The sequence below is a fragment of the Muntiacus reevesi genome, chromosome 3 (assembly GCF_963930625.1).
Source record: "Muntiacus reevesi chromosome 3, mMunRee1.1, whole genome shotgun sequence".
Taxonomy (NCBI): domain Eukaryota; kingdom Metazoa; phylum Chordata; class Mammalia; order Artiodactyla; family Cervidae; genus Muntiacus; species Muntiacus reevesi.
Genome location: NC_089251.1, coordinates 212840192 through 212856634, shown reverse-complemented (window position 1 = coordinate 212856634; position 16443 = coordinate 212840192). Strand labels below are relative to the sequence as shown.

The following is a 16443-nucleotide window of genomic DNA, read 5'->3' as shown; positions in this document are numbered from 1 at the left end:
CTGCATTCAGAGCTAGAGTCCCTGATAGTTAAAGTCACTCAGTCATGTCTGACTCTTTGCGACCCCATAAACTATACAGTCCATGGAACCCTCCAGGCCAGAATACTGGAATGGGTAGCCTTTCCCTTCTACAAGGGATCTTCCCAACCCAGGTATTGAACCCAGGTCTCTTGCATTGCAAGCAGATTCTTTACCAGCATAGCCACAAGGGAAGCCCAAGAATACTGGAGTAGGTAGCCTATCCCTTCTCCAGCAGATCTTCCTGACCCAGGAATCAAACTGGGGTCTCCTGCATTGCAGGTGGATTCTTTACCAACTGAGCTATCAGGGAAGCCCCAAATTTCCCCTATAGAGGGACTCCTTGACTTGTCTAAAAATTGCTTCAGGCACCCAGACATCTTTCATACTAAACAACACTCAGGTAAGGCAAGACAAAGATTCCATAAGTTATTCAGAGTAAAAGAGACCAGTCCCAGCCATGACCATGTATTCGGGAGTGAGGTTAGTAGAGTAAGGAAGTAACAACTACATTTTAGAGGGTAAGACAGACCATGGTATCACAGAGGAGAGGTGGGTCTGTTAAGGGCAAAAGATTAGGCATTTTTGCCTTTGCTTGGAAATAGAGCTCCAGATTTTTCTATGATAGTGAGTATGCATTCTATCTGTTGGAACATAGTAAAAGAAAGAGAGTTCTAGAAACATCTGCTTCTGCTTTATTGATTATTTATTGACAGTCAAAGTCAATGCCTTTGACTGTGCAGATCACAACAAACTATGGAAAATTCTGAAACAGATGGGAATACCAGACCACCTGACCTGCCTCTTAAGAAATCTGTATGCAGGTCAAGAAGCAACAGTTAGAACTGGACATGGAACAACAGACTGGCTCCAGATAGGGAAAGGAATACGTCAAGGCTGTATATTGTCACCCTGCTTATTTAAATTATATGCAGAGTACATCATGAGGAACACTGGGCTGGATGAAGCACAAGCTGGAATCAAAATTGCCGGGAGAAATATCAGTAACCTCAGATATGCAGATGACACCACCCTTATGGCAGAAAGTGAAGAACTAAAGAGCCTCTTGATGAAAGTGAAAGAGGAGAGTGAAAAAGTTGGCTTAAAGGTCAACATTCAGAAAACTAAGATCATGGCATCTGGTCCCATCACTTCATGGCAAATAGATGGGGAAACAGTGGGAACAGTAACAGAATTTATTTCCTTGGGCTCCAAAATCACTGAAGATTCTGACTGAAACCATGAAATTAAAAGACGCTTGCTCCTTAGAAGAAAAGTGAAGACAATCCTAGACAGCATATTAAAAAGCAAAGACATTACTTCGCCAACAAAGGTCTCTCTAGTCAAAGCTATGGTTTTTCCAGTAGTCATGTATAGATATGAGAATTGGACTATAAAGCAAGCTGAGCACCGAAGAATTGATGCTTTGGATTGTGATGTTGGAGAAGACTCCTTAGAGTCCCTTGGACTGCAAGAAGGTCCAGCCACTCAATCCTAAATCAGTCCTGAATATTTATTGGAAGGACTGATGCTGAAGCTGAAACTCCAACACTTTGGCCACCTCATGAGAAAAACTGACTCCTTGGAAAAGACCCTGATGCTGGGAAAGATTGAAGGCAGAAGGAGAAGGGGATGACAGAGGATGAAATGTTTGGATGGCATCACTGACTCAACGGACATGAGTTTGAGCAAGCTCCAGGAGTTGGTGATGGACAGGGAGGCCTGGTGTGCTGCAATCCATGGGGTTGCAAAGAGTTGGACACGACTGAGTGACTGAACTGATTCTAGTTGCTTATTTTCAGTTCCATTCCCAACAATCAATCACATTTCAAACCCAACGTATCAAAACTTAACAGATCACTGTAAATATATAGCAGAAATACCCCCAATGAGGCTCTCCCCATGGGATGCAATACAAGAAGGTCACAGAAAGTGATTCTGGCAATCATAAAACTCTGCTGTCCATCAGACTCACACATTCCCTATCTAGAAGGTTGGTTCCCCATAGCTATATTCCAGTTAGATGGACTAGATAATATTCAACATTGTCAATTAGGAAACAAGTATACATTTAGGAGATTTACAATTCAGAGAGTCTTAAAACCCTCACTGCCCTTTGTGTTTCAACCTGTGATCCATTTCTTCTGCTTGTTCGTAAATGTACCTATAAATTGTGAGAATCTTTATAAAATAACCTAGTACCCCAGCCAGGGCCATGCCCCTAACATAAACACTTACATATAGAGTGTCAGATGTGAAGGGGCACAATGGAGAAAATGGGGCTTAGGAGACACCTGAACTTGGGTTCAAATCTTTCCCCTGCAACTACAAGCTGTGTGACCTTCAGCGGGTTAATTGCCTGTCACCTTACCTGTACCATTATGCCTATGGTTTCATAATACTTTCATAAAGAGTTATTCTAATACTCCTGGCACAAATAACTGCCTTTGACCAATAGATACTAAAAAGTAATTTTTCTCATATTCATCATTTTACAGATAAAAGGTTCAAGTGAGGTCTGCAAAGGGTGGCTCAGAGTCTTACAACTTGCCTTTGGAAAAGCCACCTTGAAAACTAGATATTCTTGTCTAGTCTTTATTTTTTGTCCATTCAATTTAGCCTCTTATTCCTTGTCATAGGAACTAATTATTCGATATAGTAAATAAGTTTGAGCTGTTATAACTATTGGACTGCATATGATCAAGGATACTACAGTGATCATAATTTATTCTGACACTAAAAATGAAGGTTACTGACTTGCCTTTTAAAATCTTAAAAAAATAAAATAAAAAGAAAAAACGCTGGAATCACAAACTTATGATTCTCTGCAGTTAATATAAAATTATTTTTTCATTATGGGTTAGAGTTGACAGGATAATCATATGCCATCTGGGACACGCAAGCGGCAGGCTGGATTACACAAATGTAGAAAAATACAATAAACTCATGTGCATTGAAATAAAATATGAAAGAGGAACAAATCATAAAGGGTTAATAACCCTCTTGGAATGTTATCAGTTAAATAATAATTATGAATAATTCATGATATGCTAAATTTAGGGAGTTCAGTATAAAATTGAACTGATGAAAATTCAACAAAGAACATGACTAATCCAAAATTTAAGCTCTTCTATTACACTCTTTGATCTTCAGAATCTATCTAAAAGGATCCCTTAGTGGAAACCTAGAATCAGTCTCTCTTTAACATGAAATAAATTAGATTCAAGCTATTCTGACCTTGAAATCTTCAACACAAATAGAAGGTATATGCCAAGCATCGGGTGCACATTAAAGAGACAATCCAGACTTTTGGAAGTAAAGAAAAGCTCATTTCAAAATTTCCTCTTAGATCAAGGTAGTTCTTTAGTTTAGATGGCAAAGTGTGGCTCTGGGGAAGCTTCCAGAACAACCAGCTCACCAGGATTTGCCTGACAACCCAGTGACTTCCTAAAAGGAGGCAATTGTGTGCATTTTGCTTTTGATAAAGAAGTCAGCAGAGAGCAGCAGGTGCTGAAGGCAGACTCCCAAGCAACTTGTTTGCATACTTGAATGTGACTAAATAAACTCTGTCTCCTCTTGTGGTTCCTGCCCCACTGCCCTCACTAGTTGGAGAAAAGAAAGCGGCTCATATGAAAGACAGCTGCGGGCACACCATTTTAGAAGAGACAAGGCACAGATGTTTTTCAATGATAGTTTCCAACCTTTTCAGCGCCAAGAGTTTATTTAGTCTCTTTTAAGAAACAAGTTCATCCGTGCCACATGTTGTGGCTTTTGACTATTCACTGTTTGCTGCCTTTAGCTTGTGCTGCGTGGGGATTAAGGCATGGTTTAAACACAGAGTTCTCTATCTGCCAGGGATTAGTGATCAGAGAAGAGCAGTGCTGGAAGACTAGACCTGGAAGGCTGGAATGGGGAAGCAGCATGAGGGCTGGTGGGATGGAATGGAATGGAATAGACTGGAATAGAATAGATAAGAGGAATAGAACAGAACCATGAAGACTGTCTCAGCATGGTTCTGGTGGTAGTTGCCTAGGCCTAAAAATTCAAGGACTATGTGTCCTATTCCTTGTACTGTTCATTTTATTTCTTAAAGATTAAGGCTGGGCACAAATGAATCAGAAAAATAGTCCTTTTTATATTTTTGTCTGGAGGTCCTCATATAGAGCCTTGGATGCAACAGGTATGCAAAAAAGGCTTGTGAGATTAAACCCTGAAAAGCCTAGTGAAGAAAACACCAATGACATGAACAGCATCACTTTGTCACTGAGTTCTGACAGAAATACCTCCTCCGTGGGCTCTCTTCTTTCTTTCTTTTTTTTTTTTTTTAACGTGGGCTCTCTTCTTTCATCCCTCACTTCCCTGGGAATACTTGTTATTCTCCATCTCATGACTTTTTTGTTTTAACATAGCCTTTATTGATGTGTGTTACTTTTGTGCATATTTATTTATTTATTTGCCATCTGCCTGTCTTTCTTATCATCACCATCTAGTTCTCTACTAGGATATTAGTTTTATGAAGTCAGGGGACTTTGTTTCCCTGGAATCTTATCCTTTCTGTACACATGTGTTTTCAGCTCCTGGGAGAATGCCTGACTTTGGGGAGACTTCAGATGAGTAGTTGTGAAATATGTGAGTAAACTTCTCTACAGCCCTGCCTTCAAGAACAGAAGTGAGAATAGAAGCATCTCCATATAATTTATTTTCCACACTATCACTTTTGACAATGAAAGTACATACCAGTTGGTGTCAGGATAATAGGTGTAAACTTTATAAATTTTGGTTGAATAAAGAAAGAAAATGGAATACATATACCTTTAGAATCCTAAAGGGTTTGCTAAATATCAGGATTATCGAAAATTTTTTAAAAGACACTATTACATCTTAATTTAGGAGATCAAAGCATCTAAAGGTCAAGAAACGATTCCCAAGAAATTATCCTAGCAGATTCTTAGAAGCTAGCTAGAAATAATTTGTAACTAGTGCTATATTTATATGCCAGTAGAAACTATCACGTGACTTCCAAGTGCTTTATGCAATTCATTCTGTGCCTGAGTTCACACAGGGACTTTCCTTAGGGAACTTTTGATTGTTTATTATTCTAAAGATTAGAAAAGATGAATTTAAGTTCAAACTCTAATTGCCTAAAAATCTCCAACAGTGGGATTCAGACTTGGAGAGGACTTTCTCTTGTTTGTTTTTGTTTTTCTATTAGACTAACAAGGTCTGATGAGTCCACAGCACTAACAGAACTCCTTAAAAAAACCAAAGTAACATTTTATGGTACTAAACTTACAATTTGGGGTCCTATTTTCCAAGGTTGTGTATCAGCATAACATGAAAACCTGTCATGTTTCACTGACTTTGTACAGTGGCAGAATTAAGATTTGGGGACAAAAGTAATAATAAATAGATCTGTCTCCTTGCATCGAACACATTCTGGACTAATGATACCTAAGACTTATGATGTCAATTAGAGAGAGAGGAAAATAACCACTAGCAGGGTTTGACTTCCTTTGGGCTTGTGATCCAGTCTGCAAGCTCTTCCCCTTCCAGCTTTCTCCCCCCTGTGGTTCAGAACCACCTGTGTGTACTCAATCACACGGTCGTGTCCAACTCTTTGTGACTCCATGGACTGTAGCCCTCCAGGTTCCTCTGCCCATGGGATTCTCTCGTCAAGAACACTGGATGGAGGAGGTTGCCACGCCTTTCTCAAGGGGATCTTCCTGACCCAGGGATCCTGACCCTGTCCCCTGTGTCTCCTGCACTGGAAGGTGGATACTCTACCACTGCACCGCCTGGGGAGCCCACGGACCCGCATGGGCAATGACGAATGCTAGCAGAGATTCCCCTGATGTGCCCTGTAGTGTGTTTGATGGGAACTAGAGGGGTTCACCCATGAAGAACTCAAACAAGATCACTGACTCCTTAGATATGAAAATTGATCCAATTTATACATATTAAAGTAGTAGCGAGTGATAGTGGGGGTAACAGTGAGATAGTCCATGGGAGGCAAAATGTAAGGAAGCAGACACTCAAGATTATGACTGAAATATGCTACATTGCAGCAGAGAGATCCAACATGATGACGGAGGGTGGTGGGAGCAGAGAGACAGGCACCGTGAGATCCTACAGGTCCTGTGGTCTGTGCTCACCATAAGGACTTCATCCTTTCTCTGCTTTTTTATGCTACGCTTTACCACTCTGAGAGTCACGCCTCCTGGCAGAGGCCCATGAGCATAAGACTACAGGGCTCCTGGCTGTGGGATAATCAGGGTGGACCACCATGGACAGGTAGCAACCAGTTATTCACATCGCTAATGCAAATAGTTAGTGCAGGGTCAGTGCATTCATTTCCACATATTATTACCGACTTGCTTGCTGTCTGTTGTCCCTCAACTACATTGTAGGTATCAGGGGATGATGGGAATAAGGAAATTGTCTTTTTTCCCCTCACTGCTTTACATCCAACTCATTGTACTATGAATGGCACATTAGCATTTATTTAATGGATAAATGACTCAAGTCAGTAGAAAAACAATTATTCAGATTTGCATGTTCAAAACATTGCTTAGGTTGTGGTTGTAATGTATGGACTTTGAGTAGGGTGAAGGATGAGATGTGAGAGTAGATGATGAGAGAAACTGAGTCTGGGGGATAATCTTTATAAAATCCGAGGGAGTCTCTGCTAAAACTCTTTACAGATAGTGGGTAGGAAGGTGGAGATGAAAATTAACACACAATAGACACCCATGCTGTGTCAGGTACTGTGCTCTATGGCTACATATACTTCATAGCACTTAATTCTCAAGTCCTAAACAAAGCCTCTAATGTGCATGAATTCCATTTTAGAGATGAAGCAGCTGAGACTCAGGAAGAGTAAGTCATCTGCCTAAAAAGCTACAATTCAAACCTGGATTTAGCCAACCTTAAAGTGGATGCCTAACTGGAAACTACGCCATGCTGCCAATCAGAATAATTGAGAAAATAGTTTAGGTCAATCCCTGAAATCTTGGTCCAAGATTTACCACTTGGTTTCCTGATGTGCTCCTACAGGCTCTCAGATGTGCAGGGAATGGCATGTTGTTATCACCAGACATCGTGAGCCTCGTATTTTCATTTCGAGTGATGCTCTTTGAGGAAGTAAATTTCCTTTCCTTAGCTACATTTTCCTAACACATATCCTAAGTATTGCTGTCAGTTCTGTTCTCTCCAGGCTCTGAGAGCTGAGTTCACAGAGGAGTCCCTCTTCTGCACTGTAGCCTGCCTCAGTTACTCAGACAATCCCAGCTAAGGCAGAGAAGTACTAATAGTCCCAGCATATTCATTTGTGAGTAGCTTAGAGATGAGCCCATATCCCAGTGCCATATCCAGTTACAGAGCATCTAAAATATTCCTTCCAACTGTCTTTGTTTGGTGATCAGATCCAGGGTTTTTAACCCCATCTCCCTACCAGATTCCATGATTCCTGCAACATGCAGTTCTTCCTTCTCCTCCTGTACATTGTGATTACCTATATAGCAGGATTTTCCCTAGGTCCCTACTCCAAAATTCTGTCATTTACCTTAGATAAACCGTAGCTCTTTTTTGGGGGGACCAGAAACCTATCCTAAACCTCAGCTCTGTGCTTTCCTGGTACACTCTCCTTGTTCTCTTTACATGCGCACATGTCTTGGTCCCTACTTCAGCCTAATGGCTCAAGTGCCATCCATGTTGCCATTACCTAGCTCCCGAGCACCAGCTGCCTTCTGCACTCCCTGCCATTGTGCATTACTTACCTGGGAACTTTGGTGTTGATTGCTATTTGTTCAGCAAAGGTTTCTCCTCCCTCTCCTCCACAGGAACTGTTTCCTCCATCATACTGTTGCTAAGAAATTACTGGTCATCCAGAAACTACATTTCCTGTTCTGCTATCTTGCACTGAACTGGAGAAATGGGGCCAAATTTTATTCAGTAAAATAAAGATAGTAGAGATGTATACAACTTCTGCCCTGGTCCATAAAAACGTCCACAGGACCAGCTTGATATCACCTTCCAGAAAAACTTGATTATGTTAAAGTGGTAGGGCCTCCATCAACCTGTGTTCTTGATGGACTCTGTGAAGCAGAAACTAACCCTCCCTTTATGTGAGTGAAAAATTAGTCTCTAACCTATGATACTAGGGGCTTCCCTGGTAGCTCAGCTGGTAAAGAATCTGCCTGCAATGCAGGAGAACACTGGTTCAATTCCTGGGTCATGAAGATGCCCTGGAGAAGGGATACGCTACCTACTCCAGTTCTGGGCTTCCCTGGTGACTCAGATGGTAAAGAATCTGCCTGCAATGTGGGAGACCTGGGTTCGATTCCTGGGTTGGGAAGATCTCCTGGAGGAGAACATGGCAACCCACTCTAGCATTCTTGCCTGGAGAACCCCCATGGACAGAGGAGCCTGGGGGGCTACAGTCCATGGGGTCACAAGGAGTCAGACACGACTGAGCGCCTAAGCACAGCACAGTCTGATACAAAGCCACTGTTCTTAGGGGTTTACCTGAAACAAGAGCTTGTTTGACTTATTGAACACACACGTCTTCCAGAAACCATGGAGGCCAACATTTTGGGAGTTGGCTGAACTTAGGACCTTCAGAATAAACACCATCTCACAGGGCCAGCACCCCCTCTGGTGTCTGCCACTGTTACCAGGCCAGTTCTTCACCCTCTGCCTTGTACTACTCAGCCATAAAAAAAAGTACAAAATAATGCCACATGCAGCAACATGGATACAACTTGAGATTATCATACTAAGTGAAGAAAATGAGAAGGAAGACAAATACCATATGATATCACTTGTATATGGAATCTAAAATAGGACACAAGTGAACTTAGAGATCAGATTTGTGGTTGCCAAGGGGGAGGGAGTTTGGGATTAGGAGATAAACTATTATATATGGAATGGATAAGCAACAATGTACTATTGTATAGCACAGGGAGCTATATTCAATATCCCATGATAAGCCACAATGGAAAAGAAAATAAAAAAAAAGAAGGTCCATATGTGTATAACTGAGTCGCCTTGCCGTATAGCAGACATTGACTCGGCACTGTAAGTGAAGGGTACCTCAATAAATAAAATACAATAGAACAAAAGGACTGTTAAGAAGTCAGGCTCTCTTTCTCTGCTCCCCTGGGTCAGCCTCATGTGGCCAACATGCCTTACTCCCATTTATCAAGCTATGGCCTACAAAGAGACACTTAAAAACTGAAGTGTTTCATGGAAACCAACGAGGAAAGCCACATACCTCTGAGGCCACAAGTCTGTGAGCACTCTGTCCAAGCTGTCCATCCCGAGAGCTGACAGTTGACCACACACTCCACCAGGCAGTGACGGTTCATCCTCTGCGGCTTCTCCAAGTTACGCTGCAGACAGGAAGGAAGTATGATTGTACTGGAGAATTCATCGCAACGTCAAATCAAATCACTCTCCTTTTGTGGGATAATAATCTCTATTCTGTGAGAATAATTTTGCTATGTTTTTGTAAGAAAAATAGCCTGGCTTATAGAAACTGACGGCAAGTCTAAAAAAATGATGATCCTTACTTCATGGCATAGAAACTTGTCAGTCCAAATTTCTTTTGATAAAACCTTCAACTTTAGAATAGACCCACATTTAAGGGACCAGGAAAGCAGGCAATTATGTTACAGAGAGATCTGTCCTGTCACTCAGCCAGCAAGGAACCAGAGGGATGCCTCAGTGCTAAATTCAGGCATCTTGCCCTCTGGATAGACTAGTAGTATATAGAGAGCTCAAACTAACAGCAACCTAGGCTAAACAATAAGTAGAAGAATAAAACTGAAATCAACAACCCATCTAAAGTTCATAAAAAAGACTAATTAGCTAAAAACATAAACATTATCTTAATCAAGGGAAAAGTTGATGATACCATTTCTTTTCCTCTTGTCCTCTCTTAAACCCACATCTAGGTAAAATCACATATTTTCTAATGGCCAGTGTAGAAGAGGTCTTAGTGAAAGAGTAAATCATCCCAGAGACACAGAAAGAATCCCAAAATATTCAATTTTAGGAATTGCATATTGTGTGATTGAGGAAAATGCTAACATTCAATATATGTTAAATGTTAGCAATGTCCATACTGAGCTAAAATTATTGATTACAGCATGATTACTTACTACATGAGCAAACTAGAAATGACCACATAAGACCTTTGATCCGGCTGAGATATGTGGGTATTCCACTTAGGTTAGTAATTTGGGACTTTAAATATTTGTTGAACATGTGGTATTTGGAAAGAAGAGAAACTAATTTTTCTATTAATGAATAGTTTATACTGCTTTTATATCAAAAGGAAAGAAACTAATTTTTCTATTAATGAATAGTTTATACTACTTTTATATCAAAAGGAAAGATTTACTATGCACACTAAATGTACATTTTCGACTTATTTGAGTTGTTGTAGGTTGGTGATTTATTTTTCTTGAAGCAGACAACAGTCTTGAGAGGGAGATGAAACAAAATGTTAAAATAAATCACTGACACTTGTTAGAGGGAATTCTGTATTAACCAGTCTCAGAATTTCATTAAAAGGAACATCTGATTTTACATGGTCTAGTTTCAGGGGTACTGTTGGTCCATGGTGATACTGTTGGTTGAAAGAGATGTTATGGTAATACTTAATAAGGTTAACTCAGGATCGGTGAGGAGGTTTTGTTCTGATAATTTTAATTTTCACTTGTGGACTCTACTTACCTAAGGAGAATGAAACAACTCTTATTTTGTCAGTTTGCTAAAGACATTCCTGTGAAACCTGAGTTCACTGACCCCACACATTTCCAATTATTCTAAAGATTGTTTTAGTGATTCTTATAATGTGATAGCATATGGTCATCTTTGTTTCTAAACTGCCATCATAGTGCATTTCACTTATATGTTGGGGAGGAAATGTCAACTTTTGGGGAAGAGATTTGATTATAGCTTTTGTCCAAATTCCACATATTTTGTGATGGGGAAAAATATAAAATTACAAAAATTTAAAACCCACCAACTCTACCCAACTTGGTAGAGAGACATTTAGCTTATTTTAAGAAGAAAAATGCACTGTGTTTATTGCCTAGCAAACATTTGCTAAGCAAATTAGCAGAGTATTCTAACAGCAAGTATCACTGTCCATCTTACATGTAAGGGACAGTGTTTCCTACTTATGCAAATTGAATCATCTGCCCAATACCAAGAATCGATTTTAGAGTCAATTGATGTCAATTGTTAGTTGGCAAGCAAGTACATCTAACTAAGTTCTTAGAAATAATGAAGAACTATTTTTAATGAACCCATTTCTCCAATGCAAAATGACCTTTCCTGTCATTTTAACTAAGTTCAAACTCGTGAGATGTAACTATATAATACTAGTACCACTTACTCTAATTGAACCTAAGCTGTGATGAGAAGAAATTGAGAGGGTCATTATAGTGGGCATTGTGAAGGTTGCAGACCACTATTTAAAAAAATAAATAAATAAACAAAGCCATGGGTGTGGGTACAAACACACAAAACTTACCTGCTCGCATTCGTCCATGGCAACGGGTTTGCCATCACTGCGCACACAGCTCAGCAGGCGGGTCCTGAAGCCTTGCCCACAGGTTGCATTTTCACTCAGCTGGCATGTGCTCCACTCTACGGGCATAGGGTGACCACACTGAGTTTCAAAGTTATGACCACGTGAGCAAAAGACAACAAACCTCTGATTCTCTGCATCAGTGGAGAATAGTGTACACAGAATCCTAAAACCATTTTAATGTGGCTTCAAAAAGCATTATGCAATTCTTTAATTACAAAATAATCAATCAATCAGATTACCAAATAGAAGTGAATTTGCTTTCTTGAGGTCAGAAGCCAAAGAGTTTATAGAAATCATCTCATAGTTGGCTGAGGTAGGAAAAAGAAAAAACCTAAGCACAAAGGACAACCAGTTTGGAATCATCTATTTGCTGGGCGTAATTGAGAAAGAAAAAAAATACAGAAATGATGCTAGTCTGTGATATCAACTTGAAGATATTTTCAATGAATAAATATAATTATTTAAACCATTTGGTATATTCGGTACCGTGGAGCCAAGACAGGTACCCCCAAAGGGAAAGAAGTCATGATGAAAAGGGCCATTTTGAAAACTCTCACTTTAATAAAATTATTCTCTTATGAGAGAAGGTTTTGTAGATTTGGCTAACTGTATTACAAACTCAACAGCGAGAGTTAGAATAAATCATCCCATTACTAATTCTTTTAAAAAATTTTATTTTGGTGTGAGTAGAAAAAGAGATCCTCAATCATATACAGTGAGAACCTCTCTAAGAAGATTTTTCATATTTGGTAGATGATCTGAAAGTTAAATAGGAAGCGCTAGTCCATGTATAGCAAAATCAGCATTTTAAAGACATGCTTTTTCAGTAAAGCAAATTTTACTGTATTTTTGGAAAATTAGTATGAAAACTAACGATCTAATGGACCTTTAATGAAAGAGAAAGGACAAGTACAGCAGGTCAACTCTCACCTATAAAGACAGTCTCATAGAATTTACTAGAGGTTTTCTACATGAGAAATCTCAGCAGTGCCACTGTGACCTCAGTGGGAAATTTGTTTCAGAAAAAGGTAACTGTTTTGCCCCTTCAGGCAGCTGGTCATTTGGTTATCAGTACTGAAGTCAATGCTGAGACTTAACCTGATTCCGCATTTCGTGGCATTCTGTGTACACTGCTGCAGAGAACAGATCAATGTAATTATACAGTACTGTAGTTTCAGACACTGAACACAGTGGTACGCCGTGTCTGAATAAGGAGGTCTCTAGAATATCCCTGTCCAGTCAGGTCTACCAGTTGTCCTTGGTGAGCCCCGTAGAGCAAGTACATCACAAGCTTTACTTTCTTGAAACAATAAAAGCCATGAAAGAGCTGCATTCTAGGACAGCATGATTCCGTGGTTTGTGGTTTACAGCCATACCTGTTAGATTGTACTGGAACTGGAAGCAATTTTCATTGAGAAGGCAGGGCCGCACCTGGGAGTCTTCAGCACACGTCCTCGAGCTCACGGAGGGCCTCAGCAGGTGACGGGTTCTTCTCTGCATTGTGTGAGGATCACATGACTGTTGAAATCAAAGAGCAGGCAGAGTTAGAAAGGATGTTTGTTGATAAATTGAATGTGCTTATCTGTATACATAGAGGCACATGTGCAACACCTACAGGGAAGAGACTATTGAATAAAGTATGAGACAGAATATTTAGAAAATAAAATCATTATGGGATTCAATGTTTTTCTACCTGACAACTCTTTCTTGTTCTAGATTATGATGAATAATTAGGCAAGTGGGGACCATTTTCACTCACTAAACACTCTGTACTCTCAAATCCATTTGCCATGTAGCAAGAGATGAATGCATTTTGAATGCATAAATGAATGAGAAAAGGAAGACAATGTCCCTTCTGCCTCCGGCTAGTCTAGCCCCAAAGAAATAACCACACAGAACACTTTAATGAGAAAATATTTTTTAAAAGCAGAACAAAGAGGGGGAATTATGAAATCAATATTGCCAATATAACAAAATTTTCCTCTTATTTTGGAGGCCCTCTCATCCATAGAAGATTAGTCACTTCATGCTGTTGCCCTTTCAGCAAAACAAAAGCATAAATAGGAACTTCAAAAATCTCCCACAAAAATCTCTTTACTTATGGGTCTACATGTCCTCTTATCGCCTCAATTCATATGACATTCTTGAGCCAGGTAAACCTGCCTGCCACCTGTCATCTATCTACTCTACTTACAGAGGACCGTCAGAAGCTCTCCCTATTAGAATAATCTCCTTTCCCATGTCCTATATCCTATCCTCCTCCTACTTCTTCTTCAGAACACTAATCAAGACTTCATCATTGACAGTCTTTCTTTTAATAATGACAAGTTCTTCTCTTCCTTCCTAAGCAAACTTCCACCCATGTTCAAGAATTACTATACAGTATTTGATTCCAAACATAAACGTATATGTTACATCTGCCTTTATGTGATCATTCTTTGTTTCTTAATTACTCCATCACCTCTTTTTCTTTATAAATTCTTTGAGGACATAATAGATCATGATTTCTACTTCCTGCGTCACTCCCTGAAAATTCTGGTATATATTTGACCCAGTGGTTGTTCAGGTAACACCATTATATGTGGTGAAGACAACATAATTCAGATCCAGAAATCTAGAGGCACATAGGTGTTTAAACCACAGGAAAGAGAAAAGTCTCTGAATTCATGTCATCAAACCATCACTGCCATATTTGGGATTTTTTAAAATTTTTATTCCTTTACCTTTTCAGATACTATAGGAAGAACACAACCTGTAAACTTAATTTTGCCTGCTAAGCAAAATGATAATGTTAGAATACACTGAAATACATAGAAAAATGCTACAAAATTCTCTTCTATTTTCAAATGTTTGGAGCCATTGAAACACATTTACTATTTATGTGGGTTTATAGTTGGATAATCTGTCAATACTTATAAAGTATTTTTACATTTTAATTATATCAAATTGCCTCTAGATGATCAAGAAGGGCCATTGAAACCAGGTAATTATTCTTAATTATCTGCAAAGGAATCCCATCCTAATGCTTACAAATAATTTACTATTAATTCAGCAATTAATTTGATTGTTCTCATGAGAAGGACTGATAACTTAAATGATTTACCACTGAAAGAAAATGAAAGCATCTTAAAAGTTACTCCTGATTAGTGTTCTACTACTTTTCTACCTTACAAATTAAATGATTGAACAAGGTGAATGTGTGTAAGGATTTATGAACTTGCTTAGTCTAAAGCATGAAATAAAGCAAGAGAGAAAATAACACACATGAAAACATGCACACACAATTCAAATTATGTAACTTTGGACAATTCACTTATATATTCTATATCTCAGTTCTTCATCTAGACCTGGGTGAGAAAGGGGCAGGGGTATAATTTGGTAGTCTTTAAGAGTTCAGTTCAGTTCAGTCGCTCAGTCGTGTCTGACTCTTTGTGACCCCATGAACCGCAGCATGCCAGGCCTCCCTGTCCATCACCAACTCCAGGAGTCCACCCTAACACATGTCCATTGAGTCAGTGATACCATCCAACCATCTCATCCTCTGTCATCCCCTTCTGCTCCTGCCCTCAATATTTCCCAGCATCAGGGTCTTTTCAAATGAGTAAGCTCTCCACATGAGGTGGCCAAAGTATTGGAGTTTCAGCTTCAACATCAGTCCTTCCAATGAACACCCAGGACTGATCTCCTTTAGGATGGACTGGTTGGATCTCCTCACAGTCCAAGGGGCTCTCAAGAGTCTTCTCCAACACCACAGTTCAAAAGCATCAATTCATTGGTGCTCAGCTTTCTTTATAGTCCAACTCTCACATCCGTACATGACCACTGGGAAAACCATAGCCTTGACTAGATGGACCTTTGTAGGCAAAGTAATGTCTCTGTTTTTTAATATGCTGTCTAGGTTGGTCATAACTTTCCTTCCAAGGAGTGAAGTGAAGTCACTCAGTCATGTCCAACTCTTTGTGACCCCATGGACTGTAGTCCTACCAGGCTCCTCCGTCCATGGGATTTTCCAGGCAAGAATACTGGAGTGGGTTGCCATTTCCTTCTCCAGGAGATCTTCCCGACCCAGGGATTGAATCCGGGTCTCCTGCATTGTAGGCAGACACTTTACCATCTGAGCCACAGGGAAGTCAAGCGTCTTTTAATTTCATTGCCGCAATCACCATCTGCAGTGATTTTGGAGCCCAAAAAAATAAAGTCAGACACTGCTTCCACTGTTTCCCCATCTATTTGCCATGAAGTGATGGGACTGGATGCCATGATCTTAGTTTTCTGAATGTTGAGCTTTAAGCCAACTTTTTCACTCTCCTCTTTCACTTTCATCAAGAGGCCCCTCAGTAGTTCTTCACTTTCTGCCATAAGGGTGGTGTCATCTGCATATCTGATGTTATTGATATTTCTCCCGGCAATCTTGATTCCAGCTTGTGCTTCTTCCAGCCCAGCATTTCTCATGCTGTACTCTGCATATAAGTTAAATGAGCAGGGTGACAATATACAGCCTTGATGCACTCCTTTTCCTATTTGGAACCAGTGTGTTGTTCCATGTCCAGTTCTAACTGTTGCTTCCTGACCTGCATACAGGTTTCTCAAGAGGCAGGTCAGGTGGTGGTATTCCCATCTCTTTCAGAATTTTCCACAGCTTATTGTGATCTACACTGTTGAAGGCTTTGGCATAGTCAATAAAGCAGAAATAGATGCTTTTCTGGAACTCTCTTGCTTTTTCGATGTTGGCAATTTGATCTCTGGTTCCTCTGCCTTTTCTAAAACCATCTTGGACATCTGGAAGTTCACAGTTCATGTATTGCTGAAGCCTGGCTTGGAGA

The 16443-nt window shown here is 39.9% G+C and overlaps 1 protein-coding gene across 1 annotated transcript in view; it reads right to left on the bottom strand.

Annotated features, from left to right (window-relative positions):
• THSD7B (thrombospondin type 1 domain containing 7B) overlaps positions 1 to 16443 on the bottom strand; it is an 828580-nt gene that overhangs the window by 37213 nt on the left and 774924 nt on the right. Inside the window, exons 17-19 of the mRNA XM_065927840.1 lie at positions 12997 to 13138; positions 11561 to 11676; positions 9290 to 9407 (exon numbers count right to left, since the gene is read on the bottom strand). Coding sequence (XP_065783912.1) covers positions 9290 to 9407; positions 11561 to 11676; positions 12997 to 13138 — 376 coding nt within the window. The remainder of the gene's footprint in view (positions 1 to 9289; positions 9408 to 11560; positions 11677 to 12996; positions 13139 to 16443) is intronic.